This window comes from Rutidosis leptorrhynchoides, chromosome 1 (assembly GCF_046630445.1).
Source record: "Rutidosis leptorrhynchoides isolate AG116_Rl617_1_P2 chromosome 1, CSIRO_AGI_Rlap_v1, whole genome shotgun sequence".
Classification (NCBI taxonomy): Eukaryota; Viridiplantae; Streptophyta; class Magnoliopsida; order Asterales; family Asteraceae; genus Rutidosis; species Rutidosis leptorrhynchoides.
Window position 1 is genome coordinate 99,483,680 of NC_092333.1, and position 24,267 is coordinate 99,507,946.

The 24,267-nt window shown below is 33.5% G+C and overlaps 2 protein-coding genes across 2 annotated transcripts; one reads left to right on the top strand and one right to left on the bottom strand.

Moving 5' to 3' along the window:
- Positions 1-2,821: 2,821 nt before the first annotated feature.
- Positions 2,822-3,298, bottom strand: LOC139887620 (uncharacterized). The gene has a single exon (XM_071870698.1). It carries the CDS (start codon positions 3,296-3,298, stop codon positions 2,822-2,824), a length of 477 nt encoding a protein of 158 aa, XP_071726799.1.
- Positions 3,299-6,420: 3,122 nt separating this feature from the next.
- On the top strand, positions 6,421-7,282 carry LOC139863529 (heavy metal-associated isoprenylated plant protein 39-like). Its single transcript, XM_071852156.1, has 3 exons — positions 6,421-6,476; positions 6,568-6,643; positions 6,984-7,282. The coding sequence occupies exons 1-3, from the start codon at positions 6,462-6,464 to the stop codon at positions 7,247-7,249; spliced, it is 357 nt and encodes a 118-aa protein (XP_071708257.1). The 5' UTR covers positions 6,421-6,461; the 3' UTR covers positions 7,250-7,282.
- Positions 7,283-24,267: the final 16,985 nt, after the last annotated feature.

The following is a 24,267-nucleotide window of genomic DNA, read 5'->3' on the forward strand; positions in this document are numbered from 1 at the left end:
ACGTCTGTATTTTAATGAACTCTTAGTGCTTACTGAAAAACCTTTAAGAGATCACAATGTGCCATTCATAAGATTTATGAGTCTAATGTTTGAACAAGCAATGACACCAATTTTGTACAATGGTTTGCAAACTTTTAATGTCTATGAGTACAGGTATTTACCTGAATGCAGTGTCAAAATGTTTCATAGGCACATTGATGATGGTCAAGAAGTCCCTCTTACAGCTGCTATGATGCATTGGGTCAATTTGGGCCGTGCAGACCAACCTGCAGATCCTGAGCAATCAGAATCTGAAGGGGCATCTTCTTCAGGATCTGAGCAATCAGAATCTGAAGAAGGTCACAACAATGGTCAACAACATTCAACAGAATCTGAACATTCAGTTTCTACCCCCCCAATTACTCCACCCCATATTGTCAATCAAACAGAGCAGGCTGAAGATATGGTTGAAGAAACACCACTTCAATCTAACCCATCTTCACCCACTGCTACTGAGCAAATATCTTCATCAAACAACCTTATGAACTCACCAGTTCATACAGAGAATACCACCATACTTGAACCCTTAGATGATTCAGCACCTGTGAATTCACCATTACAATTCACTAGGCAAGATGGTGCTAGTACTGTTTCTTCACCTCTGCTAGAGGTTGTTGCAAGCAGTGCTTTGACCTTAACCAAACCTGATAGGTTAGTTAACTTGGATACCCACATTACAGTTACTGATGCAACCCCCTCAGTTAACTTACAAACAGAGGTCCCAATCCTGGACTCATCAAACCAAATTCAACAACCTACTGAAATGGCCAAACCTACTTCTACCTCAGACTTAAGTCTGTCACTACCTTTCCAGAGCATGTCATCCTTACACACTCTTGCACAGGCTGCCAATGCCACACTCATGTCACAGGGTGTGGTACAGGCCTCAACACCTTCTTTATCCAAGGATTGCTTTTCTTCACAACAGGAAAGTCATGAGGATATACCAACCATACCCACATCTGTTGACACTGCAGGTCAGACTGGGGCACCAGTTGAATTGGTTGGCTTGAATAAGGCTTTGACTAATTTGACTAAGAAGTTTGATGACAAACTATCTGTTGTGCAGTCTGATCTTTCTAAAAACTTTAATAATAATTTTGTTTCAAAATCAGAGTTGATGGAGGTGAGGAGGTTGGTTGGGGAGTTGCAGGGTGGTGCTGGTAATTCAAATTCTGTGGTGATGTTTAATGACAGGTTGGATGTATTGGAAAAGAAAGTTGATGGGGTAGAAAGTTGTTTTACAGGGTTTGCTTCTGATTTGGTTACTTTAAAAAATCAACAAGCTGAAATCTGGGAAATCATATCTTCTCTTCAGGTGGATGATGTCAAAAAGGGGGAGAAAAGAAAGAGAGTTGATGATGCAGAGGTTGCTGGTGATAAGAATAAGAGAGCTGCTGTTGAGGGGGAGAATCAAATTGAGGGGGAGCACATTGTTGTTGATGAGGTTGTGGTTTCAGAAAATGTGGTTGAGAATGTTACTGTTGGTGATGAAATTGTTGCTGGTGGTGTTAAGGATAAGGGTAAAAATGTTGCAGCTGTTGGTGAGATGATTGCAGAATCTGCTGGTGATATTTCTGAAAATCCTGCGGTCTTGAATGATCTGAGAGCTAAGTTGAATAAAAGGTTTAGATTTAGAAGGTATGAAGGAGAAGTGTTGAAGGTTGAAATTGATAGGACTGAGTATGATGGAGTGTGTTTGTTTCTGACTTTATCTCATGCTTCTGATAAAAGATTAAGGGTGAAGTTGAATCAAATATTGAGGTTAGGATTTTGTGAATGGAGAGGAATTGCATTTGGTTTGAGAGGTTGTGAAGGTGACAGGGTGATTTTAAGTGAGGTGTTTAAGAGGATTTTTATGTTTGTGCATCTGGTGTTTGAAGAAGGGTTTATTAGTTTGAAGGATTATGAAGTTTTCTGTGAAGCCTTTAATTTGAGAAAGAAAGAAAGAAGGGTCAAGAGGATAGTTGATACATATGCTGTTCCTGAACATATGGAGTTTATAGATGATTTTTATGTTGAGTATTTGGATGCATTGCTGGTTAAAACTTCTAATGGAAGGAGAATGTTGATTAGAGTGGATCAGTTTGAGGATGCTAATATTGAGCTGCTATTAAGTTTGATGACAAGGTGTGAATCTCTGCAGACCTTACCTTTTCGAAGAAAGTTGTTGATGCACTTGTACAGCAAGATCAGTATGATGAAGAAGATCTCACACATGAAGCATAAGTGCAAGCTGATTGAAAGAGAGGTCAAGAAGTTGATGGGTTAGTAGCTTGAATTGTTTTGACATCATCAGATAGGGGGAGATTGTTGGGAAAGTTAATCTGATGAGTCAAAGTATTTTGCAGATTTTAGAGTCTGATGATGTTAGAGTCTGAGGAGCAGATGATGTTAGAGTCTGAAGTTTTCAAAAGTCAACTGCCGAATGATTTCTTGTTGATAAAGCCATTTGAAGATTCTGGAAGATCTCTTTTATATTTAGAAGATATATGATGATGCGTTTTTGTGTTTATCTTCCAGAATTAATCTCCTTAAGTTTAGCTTTGATCCTTGTATATCTTTTCCTATTTTGTAGAGTAGTTTGTTAAGAAACCAAATCTGGAAGATTTGGTTCTTCTTGTATAAATACACGTTTATGTTTGCAGTTTTTATATATATATCAAAAACACGATTGTGCTTAATATATTATTGGTTTTCTTCTAATTCGTGTTCTCTTAATTTTCTGCACTTTAATTCCTATTGTTTGTGTGAAATTAAGAGTCTGGTGTTCATAGTTGAATTACTGTGAACTAATATTAGCTCGTTCTAATAATAACATGTCATTTCTATTTCCTGCTTCCAATTGCCCCTCAATATCATTTATCTGACAACTAACCATAACTTTACGGGAATTACGGTTTATTCTTAGATTAAGAGCCCATGACTTGATAGCATTTTTTAAGTGTTTCAACTTATCATTAAAATGAACAGCCTGATTTTCCATGACATCATAAGCCGCCACAATAACAACATTATCAAATTCATCACGATTCATCCAGGAATTGAAAAACTTGAACGATAAAGAACCGAAATCTAATTTATTATTTGAGAATAAAACAGGAAGATTGTCGGATAAACCTCTAGGAGGAGCTACAAGCTTATAATCTTCAAAATAGTTTCCACCATTTGATGAAATAAGCACTCGATCTAAACGACTCATCTTGGACGCACTTTTGTTAATCCATGTGAATCTCCTCCCGTCTAAAGGAATATCCATCAAGCCATTTTCATTAATGAAAATGTTAAAAACATTTGCTTCATCTCTATTGAAAACTGATCCATATCTTTCATTTTCATTCTTTACCTCATTGAGTCACATGTATTTTAAGAAACTCAATTATTATTTAGAAGGAAGTATTGAAGTGAGTCTGGTTTAACGTTCAATTATGAGAAGTTAGCTATGAAGGTATTTTTTCTAATTGTATCTTATTCTTGCATACGGAACATTTGACAGGGAGGAACTCTCTCGGTCCCTGAAGTCAACTAAAATACGAGTATTTGCTTATTGTATCATATTACTTTTTAGTTAGAAGGACAAGTACATATTTTGGAGCAGGACACGGTTTTGGTCAGGCTACCCATATATATATATATATATATATATATATATATATATATATATGTGGGCAGGATCAAGAGGGAGATAACCAATCGGGGGGAAGCGGAGGGAAGCAAAAACTTTTTTTTTTTTCGTTTTTTGAAAAAACTTAGTTCACGAACATTATAGATGAGATGAAAATATGAACATTTAGTAGAGACACTTTGTGATAATTTTGGCGGAAAAATGCTCGAAGAAGTAATATATAACAATTATCGCGTTTTTCGAGCGTATATTGAGGTTTTAGATATTAGAGTTTAGATATTAGGGTTTATAGGGTTTAGATATTAGGGTTTAGAAATTTAGGGTTTAGATTTAGGGTTTAGATTTAAGATTTAGATTGAGTTTTTAACACGAACGGTTTAGAGTTTAGGGTCTAGGGTTTGGTGTTTTGGGTTTATGGAATAAACCCAAAACACCAAACCCTAAACCCTAAACTCTAAATCGGGCTAAATTTTACTTCACAAAACATGAAAAAAAAACGTTCATATTCTTCACGAACAATATTATCTTGAATGTTATTTTTGTCGATCGTTTTCCTGCCTAAATAATAACATTCATCACGAAGTGTCTCTTCTAAATGTTCATATTTTCGTTTGATCTTGATGCCGGAAAAAAAAATTCCAAAAAAACGAAAAAAAAAAAAAATTTTTTGCTTCCCCCCGATTGGTTACTTCCCCATTGATCATGCCCATGTATATATATATATATATATATATATATATATATATATATATATATGTTGTCTGCTATTTCAACATCATGTGTCCAATTTGTACATTTAAGAATACGTATCTGGGATACAAACCATTTTGTACTCATTGAAGACTTTTGGCTTTTGAATTAAGTTGTTGGTCATTTGATCCTGTGGTTTTTTACTTTAAGTTTACATAATGTTGTCGTTTGGTGTTCTAATGTTTTGTCCTCTATCCATATCAGACAAATATGTCTTGTTCCTGTTCTTTATTATTTGTGGAAAGTCCCTTGAACGTACTCTTGAAGTCGATGTTTTTTCTAACTAACTCTACAGTCTACACGTTTAAATTATTTACTAACCAACCAAAATGTTGTGATTTAGGTTAATATGATCAACTAATATGTGATTTAGTAAAAGTCAACTATCAAGTAGTCATGAATTAGCCACCCCCATCCTGGATCCACAAATGATGTTTGATAAAGTGTGATTGTTATTAGATAAGTTAATGCATAAAAAAATTTAGAAGAGCAAAATATATATAAAATAATTATCAAGATTTCAACAAGTTGAAGACGCGTTCATGAAGGAGATGCCCCTATGTTTCCACACATGCAAAAAAAAAATGCAGAAGTCAGTGACATAGAAAATGACTACTTCAATTTGATGTCGCTCTCTTTTCTTAAATACATTTTCATGACTCGTAACAATTATTTGTCCTCTGTTCGTAGACTTTTTGACTTGGTGGTCTTGATTTGATACGTTCATATGTCCAAAACCACACATTGAACGAGTTTGAATCGAAACAAATTTGATCTTGATTATAGGAAAACAATTGTAATCAGTTGGGTTCATGAAAATAGGTGCCGATTAACGAATTCAGGTGTAACCGTTTAAACTAGAATGAAAATCATACGTTTATGAGCATATACAATCTATCTATAGTTTCTATTAAAATCCGAAAATGATGATATCATAAATGAGACTATTCCCTTCTATAAAAAAAATCAAAAAGTAAAAGAAAAAAATCTAAGTATGATGGATGATTTCATTAATATAAATAATTTTGAATTAAATTTAAATCTTATTAATTAATTATTATTATTAAATCTTATTAATAATTATTTTAATTATTAAAATTAAATAATTTTGAATTATTTTAATTAATTATTTTGAATTGAGTACGAGAATGTATAAAAGCTAGGCAGAAGAAAACCAATTCTAAATTTATATTTTAATTCACACTTTTAAAATAAAATGACAACAAGTATTATCTCTTGTGATTGGATGTGAATTGTTTAATATGCATTTTAGGTGTTTGATGAAATGTTCAGCTGACGAGTTTTTTAGTCGGACTCTGTGGTTCCACGGGTCGTTAAATTAAATGACTTTAACATTTACGTCACTTAATACCTAAAACATATCATTAAACTGTTTCGTTTAAACAAACTCGTGGTTCCACGGGTCATTTCACTAGTTGTCTTTATTAAATTCATCACAATTGTACATTAAATAGAAATATATTTCTATTGTATATTGTATATACTATATATACTAGATACACAATTGTGATTAATATTATCAGATTATAATTTTGGAAGTATCAATCCCTTGGTTATAATATATCATGTGGTTGTTTGATATGATATTTTGAGATTTAAAAGATTATCATTTGAATTCGATTTTTGATTCTATATATTTACCCAGCTTATCCAGAAATTTTTTTTGTTTCGGGTCAAAAACCAGCTCAATCAAATACATATTACCTACTACTATTTGTACATGTGAAACTAATAATTTCTCAAGACTTAAAAAGGAGAAGACTAATTAGTCTACATTTAATATTTTCTTTTTGCCAAATTTTACAAACATGATTGGCAAAAGTTGAATGTTGTTTTGGCCTTGTGACTAGGTACCCATTTCTCTAACAACAACTGATAAACAAGTTACTGTCAAACCACTCTTTCCTCTCTTCTACGTTGCTCCTATTTTTCTTCTTATAAATTTACACACATATACACATTTCTCACTCATATCACAACTTTATTAACAGTTCAGTCCACTAGTTTCACCATATATCCTCTCATCATGCCTGAAAGCAAGGTGAAAAATCTTCATTAAAGTTATGTCTTATTTTATTTTAGATTCATATTCATATTCATATTCATAGGTTTTAACTGGAGTTTAAATGCAGAAAGTGGTTGTTAAAGTGGATCTACATTGTGAAAATGATAAAAGGAAAGCTTTGAAGGCAGTTTCCGGTCTTTCGGGTATAATTCTTATCAAATGCTGTTTCTTATCATTTTTTTAGAACGGCATTATTGACATCACCCGACTTAACCACATTCGCGATAATATTCCACTCAATCACACGTTAGAAGGAAACTCTTCATATACCATCGCTTAATGCGTACCTGGTTACGCCATGCAACTTTTCACCACAATAGATTCCTGGAGAAAATCACCACCCAAAGATTTCACGGATGCAGGCCTGCAAACAACATGAGGCTTTTCGCCACTCAACTGCTAGCTCGGTGGCCTGTCTCTTATCATTTTATTCGCATGTCAGTATTATAATTAAATTTGACTTTACATTAATTGATTTTACAGGGATCGATTCGTTATCTGTGGACATGAATGATAAGAAACTGACGGTGATTGGCGACATTGATCCCCTGTGTGTTGATGGAAAGCTTAAGAAGTGGCACCCTGTGATAATTACTGTAGGGCCCGAGAAAGAAGAAAAGAAGAAAGAAGAAGCAGCAGCTTACATAAAATGGTTGGAAGCTGATAGGTGGTGTAATGCTTACATGCCACCACAACAATATCGTGTTTATAGTGTGGAAGATAACCCTAATGGTTGTGTTATTTGCTAAATTTAGAGTAATATTGAACTTAAGTGATTATATACGAAGACAGTTATATAAAGTTAAGGTTTGTTTCACGTTATGTTATTTAGGTTATGCATGTATATTATTATATTGAAGTATCAAATCAAATAATCCTAGAAACCAAAAGCTAGCATAAGACCATTCTTATTGCAGCGTGATGGCCAAGTTTTTACCTCTATCACGCCTCCAGCACGCCACTATGGGGCGTGATGGGAGAAAAATTTTGTGGGCGTGATGGGAGCATCACGGAAGTAAAATCGGAGGTAATGGAGATATCAACCAATCACAAATTAGATAAATGCATTTACATTTTAATTAAATCAATAAAAATAATAAAATAACTCCATCACACAACCATCACTCCATACCACTACAAACTCCATTACGTCATCACCTTTGCCAAATCACCACTATACCCCACAAAAACACCCATCACACCCAATCACGCCCATCACCACTGCGAATGGTCTAAAGCCATATCCTAGAAACCAAAGCCTAGCATAAAGCCAATGAACGACAAAGTAGATTTTATACCATATTTGACAGTCCACATCTTTATTATCATACTATAGCTTTGTTTGCAGACTCGAAACTCACGATCTCATGAACAAATAGTAATGCATAGAGTACAAGTTAATACGATATGTAAGATTTTAAAGCTTTCCAAAAATTAAAAAAGGGATTATATATCGATATTAATCTCATTAAAATAATCATGTCAATCAATCAATATATATATCAATATTAATGTTTTACGGAGTATAATATATATATATATATATATATATATATATATATATATATATATATATATATATATATATATATATATATATATATATATAATTTGATCAATCACAATCGGGACATGTTTCTAATAAAAGACTGAACTCCACATTAGCATCACATCAATATATCTTCAAAAACATTAAAACAGACTCAACACACCGACAACAATATCATTCTTCTTAAAAAAAACTTGATCCAATTATTATATATTCAATATTTAAATAATAAAAATACTAATAATAGGAATATAAAATATATGGGGTCATGAAGTAGGAGCATCTCATACACCTTTTTTCTTCTAGTGGTCCTCTACATACTCGTCTTTTTCTTTCGATGACAAATGCAGTTAATGACACAAAAAGATACATTACACCTTATGGTGTTTTTTAATGTTAAAAAAGTCAGTAACAAAAAAGACACCGTTGGTTGTAGTCTTATAACGTCAAAATAGATTAAAGTGGCTTAAGTTAATTGATTAGGTAGATACAAGGTTGGAGAACTCGAATTTCGGAAAGATCTAGATTGGACATTTTTTGGGAGATCTCGGCATCTCGGAAAAATCTCGAGAAGATCTCGGACGTTGACTTACGTTGACTTATTAGTGTTTTTAGTATAAATTTATATATATAAATAAATATATGTATATTTATATACATTATTAACGAGATTTTAGAAAAAAAAAATTCGACAAATGGGTGAGAAAATACGAGATTTTATGGGAAAATCCGAAAAATGAGCAAGAAAATCCGAGAATTCGTGACTTTGACCAAGTTTGACCTCGTTGACCGGAAAATCTCGGGAGATGGACATATCGTCTCGGTTGACTTCTAAAAACGAGATATCGGGGAGATCTCGTGAAGAAATAAGGAGGTTTACCTGAGTAAATATATTATGAAGTTTATATCAATTTAATTTTAATATTATGTTATTTAATCCACACATATTGACAGTAAAATAAACCTGCATTACTGATTGAAACTATTAATTTTTTAATTTAAGATTAATCAGTTATATCTCAATATATTATTTGTCCGTATAACTTTCTCCGTCTCAAAAATTTTGTGATATTTGATTTTAAAAATTTTTTATTTTAACTTTAACTTGTTAAAGTTGAAAAATAGAGATTTCAAAAGTTAAAATGTGACAGTTGTTTTGAGACGGGAAGCGTATTCAATTAAATTTCTGTAATTCTGTATACCATAACTATATATGTAACATAAATTTACGGAAATTACTCACGTTATATGAGTGACTTGAGGGTTTACGAAGTGTTATAAATAAAATAAACTTTATCTAATCAAAGAATCCACAATCAGAGGCGTCTTTGAACATAGGCAAGATAGGCAACCGCCTAGGGCCCAAAAAGTTTGAAGGGCCCAAAATTATATATAAAATTCTATTTAATTAAATAAAATATTATCAATTAAAGTTGTAATATTGTTATTTTAATAGTTAAATGCATTGTAAGTATATAAAAATTGATAAATTTAAGTATTATCTTTTTATATGTATTAAAAAATTAAACGTGTGTGAGGGGCTCATTTTTGTTTTCGCCTAGGGCCTTCGAATTGTTGAGACGGCCCTGTCCACAATAATAATTTGACACATAGTCATTCTTTAAACTAGTCACATCAAATCCTATTTTATTTTAAATACTCCATAAAAAAAAAAATAAGAGTAATGCAACTGAGCCCAACTTTTAATATGGTTCATGAGCCCATTATCAAGCCTATCCAATTCAAGTCCATCTATGAATGTGTTTGGATGAAACTACTTAGAGCTGAAGTTTGTATCTAGAGCTAGAACTTATTTTTGAAGTTGTTAGTTGGAACTTATTATTTTTTATAAATATTTGATAAACTAGCTGGAGCTTATATTTCAGTTCATAAGCTCTACTTTTTTTCATAAGCTACTATAATTAGTTTATTTTTTAAGAGTTTATGAAATTAATAAGTGCTATTTTTAATGTCAACCAATCAAAACTTTTGACTTATAGCTTATCAAAATCATAAGCTTAAGCTACCATAAGCTCTCATAAACTCGTCACCCAAACACATATGAAAGTTCTTAATTTTTCATGCTATCGTTAATAACCATTACTCAAATTAACTCATCTTTCAAATTACTAATTTTCCTACATATTAGTACAATAGTACACCAATATTTTCCATTGGTTACATAAGGGAATAATTTGGAAATAATGATTATTTGTCCTAAAAAGCTGATAAAATAACTAATTGGGAAAAGCCAATTATTGATTCAAAGGCACAAGTATTACCAATCGTTATTACTTAAATTAACTCATCGTTCAAATAACCTAGATTTATTGGATAAATGGTGCTAGCGGTTTTGGGTTAAGAAAAATGCTTTGTAGGTCTATATCATTAAAAGTATTTACGGGAGGGATAGAGGTTTGGGCTTACGAAATGAGAATTTAAATTTTAGAAAAGGCTCGATTTGGAACTCAATTCTTCGTATTAACGATTATTTCATGAAGGAAAATATTGATTTCAGTAACTCATTCATTAAGTCGGTTAGCAGTGGGAACAATACCTTATTTTGGAAAGATCATTGGCATAATAATGAATTGTTGCGAGAGAAATTTGCTAGAATTTTCAGGTTAGACGTAAATGAAGATGCACTTGTTTCGGATCGTTTGGTAAAAGATACCTCGTCGTGGAAATTTAATTGGGAATGGGCTCGTGATCCAAGAGGCAGAACAGCTGCTGAATTACAACAACTTCACGTGCTGCTCAGAACGTTTTCCTTTGCGAATGGTGACTCTGATAAATGGGAATGGAAACTGCGCAACAATGGTCAATTTTCGACAAATGTTTTTACATATCATCTTAATGAAAAGCTGTTGTGTTCGAATGCTTATACAATCCCAACAGCCCGCTACAAATTCCTACCACAAAAGGTGGTATTTTTTATTTGGAGAACAAAACTGAAATGACTACCGGTTCGCGAATAGCTAGACAAGAGAGGCGTTGATCTTGACACACTCCTTTGCCCCGTTTGTAGCTCGACAATTGAATTTGTTGAACATACCTTGTTAACTTGCCTGTTTGCCATGGATGTGTGGTAACGGGTTCGTCGTGTGTGGGGTATCTATAATCAGTTCTATTCCGGGTTAGATGATATGTTTCTACGTAATCGATCCTTCACAAATAATAATACTCCATGTAATCTATGGCAAGCTATCGAATGAGTGTGCGACTACATCTTATGGAAGAATTAATATGCTAAAGCTTTCAGTAACAATTCATGGACCACACCTATGGCTCTTAATGAAATCCAAATCAAGTCGTTTCAATGGATCTCAAATCGATCAAAAATCTTACCTATTGAGTGGAACCAATGGCTGTCGAATCCATGTATCTACGATGACAATAATTAGGACCATTTAGTTTTTTGTAATTTTGTCTTTGTAATTGTACTTCGTGTCGTGTTTTAGCTCGTTGTTAGGTTTTTAGTTCGCTCAGGAGCATTAGCCTTGTTATGACAATTTGCTTAGCGCACCCACACCAGCGGAAGCGAGGATATAATTTGTTTGAGACAAACTTGCGTGAAATAATAGAAAGCAAATAAAGTAACTGATAACACGACGATTTAACGTGGTTCGGCAAAACCCTGCCTACGTCCACCCCAAGAGTCTCTTTTATTCTTATAATATAAAAGAACCCGGTACAAGAAAAAGTACACTATGAGTTAAATCCAAAACCAAGCCCCTTAGATTTTAGCATAAAATCTAAGTTTCTCGTACACTCTTTTACACTCCTTACAAGAATAAAACTCTCAACCTCACAAATACACACTCTCCGTTGATATTATCGATCAACTCTGTTTTCCCTTTGTGATACTTTGATCTCCCTCGATTTGATCCCTCTGGATCACTTGATCCTTTCTTGGATGCCTTTCACATTCTCTGCCTCCACATATATATAGATGCACATATACATGTGAATTCATGCATGTGAAACCATAAAATGACATGCTGCCTTTTTTGACTTGTAACTTGCACATGTACGAATGCAATTACTAAAAAAGTCTTCACATATTTGGCATACACTATTTAACTTTTGACTTTACATGTAGAACCTAACAAAGTTAGGCAACCAAACCCACATGCAAACTTCATGCAAATATTATATTCAACTTAAATGTTAGTCAATATTGGACATCCATCCAACAATCTCCACCTTGACGAACATTTATCTTCTTTGTCACCGAAAATACTAGCACATAGGATTTTCACCATTGGCCTCCTTTATCCCCGCTTCACACACCTTGAATCACCTCGGTCCTGAACCTGATTCAAATAAACTGGCCAATAATCATGTGCAGCTAACCCTGTCAACTTACCTAGTTGACACCGGAAAGCAGTCTCGAATCATCTCTCCCACCACAGTAGGATTTTCTTTCTCACCATCGTCTACCTTGGTCACACGTGTTTAAACATGTTTCCCGCGTGCACGCTTTCTAAACCTTCGAGACACGAGTACATTTTGTACTCGACACCAGACGATATAAACCCTCATACTTCTCTCGCTTCATCAGGACCTTCACACCACGTGTGATTTTCATAACTCCACCTACGGCCTAATAGCCGTATCCTTGAGAATCCAACAAGCATAAGGAAATTAGATTCTTGCACATCCTTGGTGTGTACGCCACACCACCAAGAGTGTAACCAGCTCCGTGAAACAATTTTATTTTCACCATGCAGACACCCTCAACATCACATGTTGAACCACCACCTAAAGTCAGCACCCCGCTTTCTTTAACATTAGCTTATCAAAATAAGCTTCCTTGGAACACATATGCATCGTACAACCAGAATCTAAAATTCATTCATCTTGAGCAGAAGTAGAACTTTTGGAGATTGTGAGAACATCTCCCACCAGTACATTAACTGCTACCGCAGCCGATGAACCCCCCGATTTATCTTCACCATTCCTCCAGAGTGGACAGTCCTTCCTTAGTGACCCCACTCATGACATTTGAAGCACTGGATACCCTTCACGCCGTCTTCTGATCTAGACCTACTGTTATCGCTAGATCACTTCTCGGCAAACCTTCCCCTTCCATGACCAACCATAGCAAACCCATGCTCAAAACGGTCATCGGATCTTCATCTCTTATCCTGCGAACTGGGAAGAGAGGCAAGAAGAATAAGGGTCTTATCTTCTTCCTCCTTTAAATCTCAACTTATTCAAGTTGATTAACCAGACCATTAAACACATCCATATGTTCAATAATATACCAATCGTCATCTGCCATCTCAAATGGCTCCACCTTAAATTGCATACCGCCGTTTCTCGCCATCTCCAAACAAAAAACTATCCGAAACACCGGGATGCTCTGATACCACTTGTTATGACAATTTGCCTAGCGCACCCACATCAGCGGAAGCGAGGATATAATTTGTTTGAGACAAACTTGCGTGAAGTAATAGAAAGCAAATAAAGTAACTGATAACACGACGATTTAACGTGGTTCGGCAAAACCCTGCCTACGTCCACCCCAAGAGTCTCCTTTATTCTTATAATATAAAAGAACCCGGTACAAGAAAAAGTACACTATGAGTTAAATCCAAACCCAAGCCCCTTAGATTTTTGCATAAAATCTAAGTTTCTCGTACACTCTTTTACACTCCTTACAAGAATAAAACTCTCAACCTCACAAATACACACTCTCCGTTGATATTATCGATCAACTGTGTTTTCCCTTTGTGATACTTTGATCTCCCTCGATTTGATCCCTCTGGATCACTTGATCCTTTCTTGATGCCTTTCACGTTCTCTGCCTCCACATATATATAGATGCACATATACATGTGAATTCATGCATGTGAAACCATAAAATGACATGCTGCCTTTTTTGACTTGTAACTTGCACATGTACGAATGCAATTACCAAAAAAGTCTTCACATATTTGGCATACACTATTTAACTTTTGACTTTACATGTAGAACCTAACAAATTTAGGCAACCAAACCCACATGCAAACTTCATGCAAATATTATATTCAACTTAAATGTTAGTCAATATTGGACATCCATCCAACAAGCCTCAATGCTTACTTTCCTTGTAATGTTTCTTTAATTCTATTAATGAAATTGTTTTGTCATTCAAAAAAAAAACTCATCGTTCAAATTACTAATTTTCCTACATATTAGCAAGCCAATATTTGTCATTGGTTAGGTAAGGGGATAAATTGAAAATATGATTATTTATCCTAAAAATATAATATCTCCAAAGTTGATGTTTATTGTAAGTAATATTTTAGTATAAATAAAATTAAATGAGTTTAATAAATGAGTTTTTAGTCGCACATATAAAATTTTGAAGTACTAGAGGGCAATGCCCGTGCGTTGCACGTCTTGTCCTACAAAACCAACTAAATAACAAATAAAAATTTCAACACAACCAAATACTATATAGAAGCAATCATATGTCAATGTTAGTTTAGTATTGTAGAAATATATGCAATCTTATAAGTCAAGTCGATGGTACAAATATCACGATTGTAAGATAAAATGTTTATCTTCGACAACAATGTATATATTATTGACACAAAACACAATTGATTTTCAATCTAAAAAGGTAATTACTACAAACATCCAAATGAAATATCCATAACCAATGTAAAAAAAGAATATAGAGGAAAATTATAAACTAAAATGCATACAAATAATATCTTAAAAAATGATAGCGTAATATATCTTCATCTTTCATGTGATATGTGATACTCGACATTAAATGATCAAACATCTTAAAAATAATGGTAAAAAGAGTATTCATACAACTCTATCAATTATTTCATTTGAAAAGTGTAATTGATGTGAATAATGAGAAATGCTATTATTTATGACATAACATAAAGTTATTATGAATGTTTATAGAAAATACAAAGTTTAAAACTATTGTTATTATGTATATGTATGACAGACATTAATTTTAGTTATAAATAATATTTATGATCAAATTTATGATAAGAACTTAATATTAATATCAAATTAAAAGACTATATACACAACATTTAATTATTTAATTTTTTAGTTCAGTATTATCTTAATCTGATTAATTAATCAACAATTTTTTTACAATATTTATATTAACCAATCAAAATATGAATTAACTTTTTTTTTCTTTCTCATTTTTACCATATTAGTTATATTATTGTATGATAATCAAAATTATTTGGATGATGATGAATACAAATATAACATACAATAATATGTATATCAAAAGTGAAGAAATAAAATTATAAGGATTGAAGAACTTACATTTTGCATATGATGATGATGATGATGATGATGATGATGATGATGAATACAAATCCAAAACACAATAATAATAATATGTAGATCGAAAGTGAAAACACAATAATCAACAAATAAAATTTAAAATTAAGGTACGAGAAAACATTAATAATATTGATATCGAATGAACAAATAAAATTGAGTGAAAGTATGAGGACTAAAGAGCTTACGTTTTTCATGTGATGACGATGATGATTAATACAAATCTAAAAAACAATAATAATATGTATATCATACACAAATTAAATTGAGTGAAAGTATTAATGTAACAACCTCACATTGGGCCTAGTGGTAATTGTCTTAATTGCCCTTGTGTGTTATTATATGTCATTTTAATAGATATATGTTTATAATTATTTAATTATATGGTTGAGCAGTTTGTGATAAGGGTCACAGAACAGGTTTGTTTATTTAAATTGGACCTCGTTTGGACCACTTAATGAGGTGTTTCGTATTTCAGATAACTGGTAAATACCCGTGTGTATCACGGAAGAGATTTCCTCCTAATGAAGGAAACCCCTTTGTGTTAAAACCCCTGGTTTCCTCTTATTTCCTCTTTTGGAAATATCAAACACCGAACCTATTACTCTCAAATCCTCACAAACTCTAACCCTTGATTCTCGTTTTTGTGTTAAAATGAAGTTGGGAAATCATTCCTTGTGATTTCACGAATCCAACAAGGTAAACTAATTAGATTTTCATAGCCAAATCAGTTTGCAAAATGGGGTTTTGTTTAGGTTTGGTAAAAGTGGATTTTGTGTCAAAAAGTGATTTGAATGTGTTGTTTATGTCAAATTGATGTTATAAAACATTGTATATGAGTTATATATGTTTCCTAAGTGATTTGTAGTGTCAAAGTAGTGAAAAAATGAGATTTGGGGCTAAAAATGTCGAAAACAGCGACCTGGTGCTGATGAACAGCTCCCGTACGGTTGCAGGATGCTCCCGTACGGTTACGGGGTATATTCGGACCATTTCTGGTGCAACCTGGCGGTTGCAGGTGCAACCGGGCGGTTGCAGGTGCTCCCGCGAGGTTGCAGTCTGGCAGCTTTTTGGAAAACATGTTTTGGCCGTAACTTCCGTTTTTGATGAATAAACTACCGTTGGAAATGTAATGAGATTTAATTTCTAATAGTGAAGTTTTGAAACACTGAATCAAACTTTAATTTGGGTCAAAATGATGGGATAGCGCGTATGCCTCGTTCTACACGCGTGGGATAGTGGCAATTGGCTGGGAAACCATGTAAACTTGTCATATATGGATATATTAGGCTATATGATGTTGTTTAGAATATGAATTGATGATATTATTGATTAGATATGTGCTAACTTGGGAAATGATATTTTCAGGTAATAAATGAACGGAGAAGGCTCAGTAATATAAGACTTCTGAGTTCTTGCTATTTATCAGGTGAGTGGGACTGTCCTAACTTTTATATGTATGTAGTAGTGGGTTATGCTATTGATGTCCTACCTTGTATACCTGATTTGATGAGTATATGATATACTGTATTGATTGATGCTTATATGTGCACCTGGGTAGTGTCGGATAGTTTTTGACATCCAACCTTGGGTTTTGGAGGCTGGGCAGAGGTCAACCTTGGGTTATGAGGTTGGGTTCAAAGTGTTACTATTCGTGTAGTATAGTATTGAATAACGCATCCCCTGCGTTCGGATTACTATGCGAGTGAGACAGTAACAGGAACTATCGGTAAACTCTAGCTCGATCAGCTAGGTGTGGAATGGCCCGTACAGCCGCCGGTCCTCTGTTACTGTGCTGACTGTTTATTTGCTGTTATCCAATTGTGCTTAGCTTGATGCTAGATACCTATGACTGTTCGGATATTTCCATTCACTTAGCTTTATGCTAATCCCCCACAGTTCCTCCCTTGCAGGTTAAGCTTTGCATGCTATAGTTTTGGGAGTGGTTGCTTTTGGATATGTTTGACGGGCTACACTCTGACGTCTGTATTTTGATACTATTAATTTATCGTTTTGTAATAACGTAACACCTGGTTACTGTAATAACTATGTTTTAGGTTATTACTTAAATATGTTGTAAATATAATATATGTTTATGTTTCCGCTGTAATTTAAAAAAAAAATGTACGGTGTTACAATTAATAGTAAAGAACTTACGTTTTTCATGTGATGACGATGATGATGAATACAAATCTAAAATACAAGGATAATATGTATATCGAAAGTGAACAATAAAATTTGAAGAACTTACGTTTTGCGTATGATGACGATGATGATGAATACAAATCCAGAATACAATAATACCCAAGACTAATTACATGTCTCCTCTTTATACTAAGAATTCAATAACCTTTTCTATTAATAGAACATGGATGGATGATGAAAAAGGGAAGAAAAAAAACTGTTAAATGCTAGTGATCTTACTCTAAAAGCTCCGCCTTCAAATATACTCTAGTGAAAGCATTTCAATATTAAATTAGTATTAGATATAACTTTAACAGTAACATAATTATGAACTAATTTATATAAAACAATCTTTTTAATCATTTTATGTAACCGATCATTAATCATTGCAAGAAAATGAAAATATAGTAATTATAATAAAAGGTTCTTGAACCTTCTATTTATTAAATGTATCAGTTTTTATTTAATACTTTATTAATAATTAATATAGAGATTCTAATTCACTTTTTACCATTATTTAATACATATTTTGTAGTAACTTTTTTAATTTTTTTTATCAATAATAAATTTAAAGAGGAGTAAAAATCTATTTAATAGATCATATTTAATTTTCTAGAACTCAATTATTATATAGATATAGATATTTAATCATTCTTATATCATGCGAGTACTCTTTTTGCACAACATAGTCAACCACAGACGTCTTCGAGTAGAGAAAAGATGGGCAACCGCTCAGAACCTAAAAATTTAGAAGAGCCCATATATATGTATATATATATATATGTATATATATATATATATATATATATATATATATATACATATATATATATATATATGTATTCTCAAACTATTCAATTAAATTAAATAAAAATTTGTTAAAGAACTAATACTTGAGAATAAAATATTTTAATACGCTTGTCATATAAAAAAATTCGTATTGAAAATTTTAATATTATTGTTTTGTCTATCTTGAAATTAACAACATGTATAAGGTACTAGTTTTATTTTCGCTGAGGACTCTTTAAATTGTTGAGATGGCCTTATAGTCAACCCTATTCCATAATAATAATAACGCTAAAATCACAAAAATACGGTCCTGATTTTTGTTCATGTCAATACGGGGTTGATATTGAAAAGTCTCCGGCGTGAAAACGCGAAGATCTGATAAATCGTACCTTTCAAACATGTGATAGTTTTGCAAAATCATGTTTCGATGTTTATATTACATATTAAAAAGAAAAATTGGTCAAAATGCCCTCATGTTCGAAAGTGTTTAATAATATGCTCTCAATCATAATCGTTAAAATGCCCTATGACCACGCACCATGCATCGTGCGTGCAAGTCCGTGCGTGGTGCGTGTTAACGATATTTTCATTGAGACAACTTAATTTCTAGAGCAACATGTATCACGCACCAAGCGCCACACACAAAGCGCTACGCACCGTGCGTGGTGTTTGATGCTTTGTGGGTGATACTCCAGAACTGAACTTTGAATTGTCGTATCTTTTGACCGTAGCTCCGATATCTTTTGACCGTAGCTCCAATTTAGTCACCATTATTTTTAAATCGTGTATTTTTCCGAGATCTATTCATTGGTAAATCGCCGACAGTTTATTCCAATTTTTTTTTCTTCCAAATTTGTTCTCGAAGACCATTAGTTTGACGTTTTCGTTGATTTTGAATTTTAAACGCACTAGAAGCATGTTACTCTTGTTAAACATTTGTCGTTGGGAAAACGTTTTCTTTTTATGAATGCAAAACTTTGTTTTAAAACAACATGTAGTGTTATACCGTGTAATGGACCTGTTGTTGATGATCTGTGCCATTGATTTTTGGATGTGGCGTCACAGCTTTTGAGGTTCACAGCCTAAGATTCCTTCAACGAATTTGTTTCGTACTAAACGAACACAAATACTCTTTTTTCTCAACTGAAATTTGTGTATGTGTAGCTCTTTTTTTCATGTATTCAACTAAATGAAATAACTCTATTTATAAATTATCACAAGAGAGAAACCTCTCAAATACCATAGGTCATCATTAATCACCATATTAATGGTTAGTTAATACTAATTAACTAATAATATAAATGGATACTTAATCCAAATAAATACTAACATAATGATATTTAGTACTTAGGAAGTTAGTGGGCGGATTGGATCCGGACTGAACCGGGTCCAAGTTTCAACAACAAACATTTCAACTAAGTATACTTCTACCCAAGTAAATATTCAATGTTTTAATATAATGATAAGAAACTCTTTCTGAATTCTAATATTCGTATGTCTAACAACACATAAGAGATAATTAAACAACTATTAAACAACCTTCGAATATTCGTAAGCATTCTAATAATTAACGTTTCAATATAATCTTTCTATCAAGATCAAACAACCATTATATATCAGAAACTCTTTCTGAAATCTAATGTTCGTATCTTTAACAACACATAAGAGGTAATTAAACAACCATTGAATATTCGTAAGCATTCTAATATTTAACGTTTCAATATAAACTTTCAATCATGATCAAACAACCATTATATAGCATTGTTTAATCTAATGGATGCAGGTGCTACTGATCTAACAAGGAAACTTTATAGCAGCCAGTATAACTGAGGTAATTATCAATCTCTTCTGAAAATAACAGACCATCTTGATATTCCTTATAAACTTCTTCGTATTCATCCAAATTATCAATAAAGCTAAACAAAATAGCAATAAAGCTACTGTCTTCAGTAATCCTGAATACAAACCCACCTCCCAATCCTTCGCCTCCCACGCCTTCTCAGCCGCATGCCGCCTGTTTGTTTGCCTTCTTAATATAACATGCACTTACCGCTAGAATGCTGGAGAGAAGTTCAGATACAACATGATTAAACTACAAAAACCAACAGATCGGAATTAAATTACTTGGGTACAATACATATAATGAACACACCGAAATTGATATCCTACCCTTGCACGATTCTCTTTTGTCAAGTCAGTATTTTAATGGCTCTTTACGATACGATTCACTTCAATAGTGATATTCAGGTGGTCAATCGGAATGAGATTCCGATGGAGAAATCATGAGAGATTCCATGATGGAAGACTCCGAGGGAGATGATGTACAGCTTGATTCCATTTCCATACTATTATGATGATGAAACAAAAAAAGTAAATATAATTTTATTAGCTTAAAGCACAAAAACATACGAAATTACTACTCCCTATTATTGTAACACTAAGGACCACAAACAATTTTAAGGCAAGTTTTATTAAAATATAATAATAATAATAACAATAATAATGATAATAATATATAACATGACATTAGAAATTAAATTAATGAAATTTAAATTTGTATACAAAAGAGACTGATAAAAATCATTGAATATATCTACTTATATAAATCTATCATAAAAAATAATTATAAAAAACAAATAAATGATGGTAAAGTAAAGGATTCATCGTCCAAATATATATGAAAATATCAACAAAAAATTTTGAACATCGTATATGGAAAAATCACAGACGAATAACTTTTCTGGAAAATCGTTTGTGCAAAAATCCACATATAAATGTGCGATTCATCGTCTTTTACAAAAAAAATGTGAAGATCCGTCCTAATCCATAAGGACGAATACAACAACATATGATTATATTGCGAGGTATTTGACCTCTATATGATACGTTTTACAAACATTGCATTCGTTTTTAAAAGACAAACTTTCATTTCATCGAAAGTTGACAGGCATGCATACCATTTCATAATATATCTAAACTATAAATGACTTGATAATATTCTTGATGAACTCAATGACTCGAATACAACGTCTTTTGAAATATGTCACGAATGACTCCAAGTAATATCTTTAAGATGAGCAAATGCACAGCGGAAGATTTCTTTCATACATGAGAATAAACATTCTTTCAAGTGTCAACCAAAAGGTTGGTGAGTTCATAGGTTTATCATAAGTAATAAAATTCACCATTTTGATAGACCACAAGATTTAAATACAGTACACCTATTGTAGCGACCCGACCAAATCATGTTTGATGGCGCCGTCTACTTAGGTCCCGTTACGTGGTCATAAGTCTTTAAGACAAAGTTTGACCAAAATATGTCGCCTTCATTTCAAAATAAAGATTGTTCCCAAAGTTTACAAGAATTGTTCAACCAATAGTTAAGTTACAACGTTATAATACGAATGAAATCTAGGCGACACGGTTTAAAGTAAAGTCAAAAGACGCTCCATGAAATGCACATATACTCGACATCCAATGCAAGTATCAAATAATGAGCGGAAGCATGTATCATGTATCGTTCAAGGACCTGAGAAAAACATAGAAATCTGTCAACGAAAACGTTGGTGAAATCATAGGTTTAAGTAAGTAAGTACAAGTGAACCACAAGATTTGCATCAATGAAATAATAGTAATACATTCCAAAAGTTTGTTTCACGAGCACCCAATTATCAAAGCTTAACATTCCTTCCATTGTATACCCCATCACTTAGTGCTAGAACAAACACTGATTCTCGAAAATATATTTCATCCGTAGACGGTAGCGAACCGTCAAGGATGAGGGTTGTCAACCCATATGGCCATATAACATAAGTTCTCGCTTACACCCGGCAAGTGTAACTAATGATAATCGAATTGAGGATTTTGTTCTAAACTCGTATGTAGAATGTTTGTTTTCCCGTTCTTGTGTTCACTTAGTTCAAAAGAATCGTTTATGTTTTCTCATCCCAATATAAGTTCAAAAAGAGTAAAAGTGGGACTATGATCTCACCTTGTATGCACGAACCAAAAAGTACTTCGACAAGTAAACGTGCAGTAACAATGCTAGTCTTGACCTAAACAAATAGGTTGTATCAATAACGAAAGTCACGAGGGGTCAAAGTTGTTCAATTAGTCCTATGGCTCAATACGACTCGATTACGAAGCATGTGAAGCAAATAGTCAAGTTTCATGCAAGGTACGCGTATAGAAACAAGTTAGAAAGATTACATAAGTAATTGGTCAAGTTTGATTAAAAGTCAAACTTGGTCGGGTCAAAGTCAACGAAAAAGTCAACACGTTCGGGTCGGGCCTCGAACGAATTTTCTGAAGTTTTTAATCATATATAAGCATGTTGGAACAAGTCTCATGTGAAACGGAGGTCTAGAACGTCCCAAACATTTTTCGTTAAATGACAACCAAAACAGCCCACTTTAGGCTTATGGGACGGCGTCCCAAAAGGCCTAGACGGCGTCCCACTTTGAAGGGCAAGACGGCGTCTTGGACCCCTAGACGGCGTCTAGGTTTGAAAGTCAGGACGTCGTCCTGGGTATTGGGACGGCGTCTTGGCTTGTTTCCAGACCCTGGTTGCTGAAACTCCTAAGTGCACGAGTCCAAACATAAACCAACACAAATTACAACCCGCAAACATTCAAGACATGTATTTTATATCACCGGAAAGGTATTTTGACGAGGAACACAACTATGCACTTATCATCAATCAAACTTTCGCATACAACAACCAAAAACCGCATTTAGTGACCCTCATTCAATGCATATAAGTCATAAATGCTATTTAATGATTCGGTAACCAAAAGACATGAACAATATGCCGTTTCGAAGGTAATTAAGCATACAACACAACCTAACACTTATAATTAACACTTCATGTCATTTAATGCTTCAAAATCCATTCCTAGTTCATGAAACCCTAACCAAAAGTTACCAAATTTCATAATCAAGTTTAAGAGGTTTCTTTGATCAATCTTTACATCATAATGAAGCTAGTAACACTAGGAACAAGATTAAAACATGAAGTCTTAGCATCTAACAACACATGAACACTTAAAACTCAAGATTAAGCATGTTAACTTTCCATATGAACTAGTTACTCCAAAATATCAAAAACGAGCATACAAAACACATAAACAAACTAGACTTGAGCCATAGATACTAATTAACAAACTTATAACTTAAAAATCTCAAGAACACAAAGATTAGTGATTTAGAAAGTTACCCAAAATTGATGAAACCGGTATGAAATCGAAGAGGAGATCACGAGGAGTTCAAATATGTATTTTGTTTGGCAAGAAGATCACTAGCTCGGTTTTGGATGATGAATCTTTGTTCTTGAAGTTGAGAGGAAAAGTTGAAGTATTAAGAAATTGGAAGAGATGAATGAATGGATAGAATGAGAGTTTGACTCTTTGACCTAGTCACAAGTTTCAACATTTGGCAAGATTGGTCCCTCAACTTAAATCGGGTGCGGGAATTACCTAACAAGATAATTCAAACGCATATTAACGAGATGTGTTATAAACATCTAGCGGAACTTAAATAGTTAAACGGAAAAGTTGACGGAAAAAGGCGGGATGTTACATTACCTACACCTTAAAAGAAATTTCGTCCCGAAATTTAAGCAGGCGTTGTAGTCGTTGTTTCTTCCTCGGAATCTGACGGTTCCGGAATCGGGAATAGATGCGGGTGCTTCTTTCGCATTTGGTCTTCTCTTTCCCAAGTAAACTCGGGTCCCCTTTTGGCGTTCCATCGGACCTTAACAATCGGGATCCGGCTTTGTTTTAATTCCTTTTCGACGTAGTCCACAATTTCAACCGGTTCCTCCACAAAATGGAGTTTGTCATTAATAGTAAGTTCCTCGAGAGGGACGACGATATCGGGCTCGGCAAGACACTTCTTCAAGTTAGATACATGGAAAGTAGGATGAACGGAGCT

What these genes read in the sequence shown, in the direction of transcription:
- LOC139887620 (XM_071870698.1), bottom strand. Translation starts at nt 3,298, where the DNA reads ATGGATATTCCTTTAGACGGGAGGAGATTCACATGGATTAACAAAAGT.
- LOC139863529 (XM_071852156.1), top strand. An exon ending in GGCAGTTTCCGGTCTTTCGG is followed by an intron (nt 6,644 to 6,983) that starts GTATAATTCTTA and finishes TTGATTTTACAG; the next exon opens with GGATCGATTCGTTATCTGTG.